General features: G+C 35.6%; 1 protein-coding gene across 1 annotated transcript; it reads right to left on the bottom strand.

Moving 5' to 3' along the window:
* Positions 1-3,018: 3,018 nt before the first annotated feature.
* Positions 3,019-5,346, bottom strand: nitr8 (novel immune-type receptor 8). Its single transcript, XM_081352285.1, has 6 exons — positions 5,286-5,346; positions 4,761-5,111; positions 4,257-4,613; positions 3,779-3,895; positions 3,640-3,676; positions 3,019-3,388 (listed from the first exon to the last, which is right to left on the bottom strand). The coding sequence occupies exons 1-6, from the start codon at positions 5,314-5,316 to the stop codon at positions 3,367-3,369; spliced, it is 915 nt and encodes a 304-aa protein (XP_081208411.1). The 5' UTR covers positions 5,317-5,346; the 3' UTR covers positions 3,019-3,366.
* Between the last annotated feature and the right edge of the window lie 483 nt (positions 5,347-5,829).

Raw genomic sequence — 5,829 nt, forward strand, 5'->3', positions numbered from 1 at the left:
TCAAAGGAAATACATACATTAAAACGTTTAGGAGAACGTTCAGATAAATCAACCCAAAAAGCATGAGAGGAGGTATATACCCAACCTTCCTCTATCCCACAACAGTTTTCCAGCATCCCTCCACCACCCCAACTCATCCCTCTTAAAGTATTCCTATCCCAACAAGGGATGGGGGATTACTCTGGGTTTGGACCAAATTCCAAGCTTGTAGCCCTCCCCTCAGACAGCTCGCTAAATATGCATACTTTTCTATCTCTGATTATATGTAAGGGTGAACTCATGAAGTGGTACTTAATCAGATATAGGTCTGATGTTTTGCAATGCAACCTCAGTCTGAACAGTCATATCAGAATTCATGCCACAATTCAGCCCTGATGGACTTCACACCAAACATTTTACATAAGGGTAGTTCTTTGGTATGAAAGATGGCAGCAAATTTAGTCAGTGGAGGGACGATGAACTGTTATACAATAGTAAGTATTAAAGGGATAGTTCACTCAAAAATTTTAATTAGCCCATGATTTACTCACCCTCAAGCCATCCTAGGTGTATATGACTTTCTTCTTTCAGACGAATACAACTGGAGATATATATATATATATATATATATAGAGAGAGAGAGAGAGAGAGAGAGAGAGAGAGAGAGAGAGAGAGAGAGAGAGAGAGAGAGAGAGAGAAAATGTCCTGTCTCTCCCTAGCTTTATAAGTGGCAGTGAATGGAGGACGAAATTTTTAGGGCCAAAAAAGTGCATCCATCCATCATAAATGTACTCCACATGACTCGGGCCTTCTGAAGCGAAGAAATGTGTTTTGTAGTGAGTGAGTCATACTAGTAAGATTGGATCTATAGTGCTCAACATATGCCGCTCACATTTGGGTGTAACCATTCTATCAGCCTCAGTCGTGGTGGGGGTAGTGTGTAAAAAAAAAAAAAATCATATATTTTCTTGGTATCTTCAGAAGTACACTACAACCAAGTATAACAAGGTTATGACTTCATTGACAGGTGACAGTGTACGCAGTGCACATCAACAAATAACTTGTCTAGTGATTGGAATTTATTCAAACCTACATATTTGTGCCTAAATATATCCAAGTATCAGCATCACGCTTGTTGCATTAAACCATCCAGTTGTATTAATGACAAGTGTTGCTGATTCTGTGTGAACCCGAAGTTTCCAGCATTACTTCAGTATTGTGACTTATTTCCAATGAAAAAGATAATTGAAAAGGAAATCTCTATCTCTCATCTCTAGCTCACAGTCGTCACTCAAAGAAACTAGAACTGGACTGCGGATATACAAGCAAGCAGCTGATTCATTTTGATTTATCAATTTTCACTTCATTTCAGGTGGCATGTCATTCATTGCAATATGCATGTTTAATGCTAAGCTTTTCGGGTATTGACAGCATGCTTGTTGCTATGGCTTATGCGGGTATTGGCAACATACTCGTATAGGTCATCCGGGTAAAGGCACCATGCTTGTTGCTTAAAGGAGAACTCCGGTCAATATTAACATTGAGCTAATTTTTTTGTACATTTGGAGTGCTGTCAGTACAGAGAACAACGACAAAAATCGGTGTTGCCTACACCGTGTTATCCTCTTTTTAAAATTTGCACCCTGTTGACTTCAATGGGGCAAGTTTTAAACCTGCTTTTAGCCTCTTAACATCCTTGATGTGTCATTACAAGTGCACAGGTCATGTGAGTGATTCCTTCGGAGTGAACGCGGGTGAATCTGACTGCAGTAGATGTGAAAGATATGAATAAAAATGATGTTTATCATACGCACATACCTGTATTTACTTCCTGTTTTCGGTCGAAGTCCACAGTAGTCGATTGCCGAGTTCACGCGCATAGGTTTAGTACCTATGATCACGCACGTGAAATCGACAATCGACGAAGTTATATATAAATGAACTAAATTATCTTCTCAGCTTGTGTGTTGCAATAATAATATTCAGCAGTCCATTATCTCATGGATTTATGCACATCGTTTTCATACTTAAAGGGATACTTTAGGATTTAGCATTAAGCTTTGTATTAGTAGAAAACCTGTAGTATTTTCGAATTACCGTGCTTTCCACCCTCATATCCCCCTGAGAGGAGAGATTTATGTATTTTTTGTCTAGAAAAATCCTCTGATGACGCAAAAATCGTCATTTTGCGTCATCGGAGGATTTTTTGGCAGATGCTTCATCTTTCCAGAGGTCAAGTATCCCTTTAATATAACAACCATGATGGCTGTAAGTTTGATCTGTAACTATTAAGCATTTATTGCCAGCCTAAATTTATTTGGCTAAGTTAGGTTATGCTAGTAGTTACATATAGCTAACTTGCATAAAAGGGAGAAAAAAATCTTGAGTGACAGTTGAGTGTGGCGACGGCAGCTTTCCCGCAAGTGGGTTTCAGCGCAGTCAGCGGACACGCCCCCAGCATTTGAGAGCAGAGACTACTGCTCATTTTTTCAAGATTTTGATAGCCTTGCCGGCTTTTTTTATCATTCAAATTTGGCTGGGTGGCTAATAACACATTTTTCTGTGCTGTGACAAACTTAGAACACACTTAATTTTGATTTTACAGGGACTTTAATATTCAACAATAATATTGATCTGCCTGCATTGATAATATTATACAAGAACTGAACTGAGCTGGACGATGACATTACTTTAGAGCGGCTATATATATATATAAATTAACTAAATTAATAACTTTTTTTAAACAAAAATTAAACATAACTGAACTTAAGCTGGACTGTGACGCTTTTTTATTCTGGAAACAAACTTTTGTGCATTATTTTCCTGTTATCTCTGTAAAGCTGCTTTGAAACAATCTGTATTGTAAAAAGCGCTATATAAATAAATGTGACTTGAGTTGATTACATCAATATTATTGTTGTTGTTGTGAAAGTTATTTGTATTATTTTTTTGAGTTATCTGCTTTCACTACCCAAGTTAAGCAGCATTTCTGTAACAGGGCTCATGAAAATAATATACTTTAATATACACAAAAAAGATGAAAAGCAAAAGTGATTTTATTGGTAAAGGTGTAATGAAACTTTTTTCAGTTTTTTAATTTATTTCAAAATGGGGTTAAGCAAGGGAGGAAGCAGACTCAATGATTGCCATGTTCAGACAACAGCTATTTTGTAATTGCTCTACTGGATTTTATTGGATGTTATATTGTTAAATCATCATACTTTATGCATTTGCACTTTTGGATCACTACAGAAAACAGGAAAGGTCTTCCAGTAGTCCTTTGTTAGGACCTGATCTTTGAGTAGACCTCATAATGCTGGGAAACGTTGTGTTGTTTAGCTCCTCTAGAGGGCCGTGATCTACTGCTGAAACTCACAGTTGTGTAAGTCAAGGCATCTGCATCTCCAACCTGATTAAGCAAAATATACAATGCAAACCATTGGTATACATATTTTTTTTAAGTAAAGTGAACTCAAGTAGCTAAACTTTAAATGAATTAAACACTGAAATGAACACTGAAAATGTTAGTAAATGGACAAGAAACATCTGAAAAAATCTGAAAAATATACAGGTATTGAAAATCGTTCATGAAACTTCTGAAATATATAATCAAAATGATATCAAACTTATTGTGAATATATAAAGTGGGCGAGGATTTACCTGCTGAGTACCTTCAGATGTCTCTTGATCACAAGATCTGTTGAAACAGGCTAAAAAGTATGAATGTCAGCTTTATAGTCTTGCAAATAAAACTAGGGATCTGGTTCAAAACCAGTCTGAAAACATTTAGATACGATACCTGATGATCTGCCTTGGTCCTTACATCGCACAGCCACAAGTAAGAACATTATTATCATAGAAATTATGTTTGACGAGGCCAGTATAAGAAGCAATGGAGTTGCTGTCGACTCGATGTCTACAAGAAAACATTTATTTATGTTTTACCAGACTTTATATTAAAAATCAAAATATGTTGCAAAATCTTATTGGATGTCATTTTTGATAACTTGAAAACTTAAGTTTGGACCAGCAAATGGCACAGTATTACTTGTGCTTTTTTTTCCCTAAATCTCTACAGATTTTTTTATTATAAAAAACTGTTTGAGTGATACAGTAGTGTACTGTATATGGTGAGTCAACAAACATTCATAATTTTACAAAATTCATTAAAAAAATATTTTTACTGCCATGATAAATCATTATAAATGCTATCATTATATAGATACACATTTAGAAATATTAACTGTAAGTCACTTAAATAGGGCTTAACACTTTACCAGTTATGAATTCCAGATGAGTTCCATTTCCAAACACTATCTTGCCGCATGCGAGTACAGCACAGTAGTAAGTACCAGCATCAGAAAGGCTGAGGTTCCTCTTTGCGAGGGTGTAAACGCAGATCTGTGTAGTAGAGTCATCCTCACAGCCCTCTTCATGCTGTTTCTTCATATCTCCATCAGCGTAAATGATGGCAGGATGAGATTCATCTGCAGACTCTCTGAACCAGTATACATGATGTCCTCCTGCACATTTCTCATCTACCGTTTGGACTCTACACACCAGGGTAATGTTGTTTCCTATGTGAGCTTGATCTGAAATAGGCTCCTGAAGAACCCTTGTTGCGGTGTGTTCTTCTTTAAAGCAAAACCAAAAGTATTTTATTGCATTGTACTTTTATAACTTATAGTCTCTTATAACTAATAGTCTTTTTGCATGATTATCACCTTTAGATATTAAGTAAATCTGTTTCTGGTATTATATAATGAAAGGCAACAACGTACCACGAAGCATCAAAAATGTTCCAGGTCCAAAATACAGTTCTCCCAACGTTACCACACCACAGAAGTATGTTGCTATATCTTCCTTTTTAGTCAAAGAAATATGTAAATGATAAAGTCCTTTTTCTATTGTCACTTTAAAACGGCCATCAGTATTTCCATCAAAAAATTCAACATCCGTCATGTAAATGTAAGTTTTTGAAATGGCTTGAAGTTCCATTCCCATCCCCTGCTTGTACCACATCATGTTGTTAAAATCTGCATTGGGTAAGTAGCACTCAATAGTGACATCATCACCCAGTTTGGAGGTTTGCAAAAGTTTTGGCTGCTCAATGTTTAGTGCCCCAATGCAACCTGAAGACAAAAAGTAGTAAATATGTGTTATACAATGCTTTTACATAAAGAAGTTAGTTTCAGAATCTTAGTTGCTTTGTAAAAATGTCTGATAATGAATAAAAAATGACAAAAGTTAAAATGAATAAATAAATAGTCATAATTAGATGATTATATTCAGTCATTTATACTTACAAACAAAGGCGAAGAATAAAACTGTGCTCATGTTGCTTTGATTTGCAAGCAAACAATAAGAGATGGCAGGGTGCACAATCTAAGTAATTAAATCAAATGGAAACTTATCCTGGACGGGATTGGTTATTCTCAAATTTTCTCATATGACAAAGTCAAATTTCATTGGCTGTCCCAGCTATAGACTTTGGGTGTAATGTTCCACGTCCACGAGCAAAGGAAATGGCTATTTTTATAAACACCAACAATGAAATGGAAATAATTATAATAAAACATATATTTCTTAATAATATCTATATTACTTAAAATTAAAATTTTAAGTTTTTAAAAAATAAATGAAAAAGTTTTGATAGTTTCATTTTAATTCCACGGCTATGCTCAAACATTCTTCCTGTGACTTTCCTGATGCTATTTTACAATTGTAAAGCTTAAAATAATGTAAGTGACCCTGGGGAAAAACAAACTGAATTAAATGTGTTTAAAACCACTCCAGCTCTAGTGAGGGGGTGTTACTTGACCTGTGCAGAAGAGTTGCTAGGCTGTGTGG

Source organism: Scardinius erythrophthalmus, assembly GCF_964197995.2.
Source record: "Scardinius erythrophthalmus genome assembly, chromosome: 2".
Taxonomy (NCBI): domain Eukaryota; kingdom Metazoa; phylum Chordata; class Actinopteri; order Cypriniformes; family Leuciscidae; genus Scardinius; species Scardinius erythrophthalmus.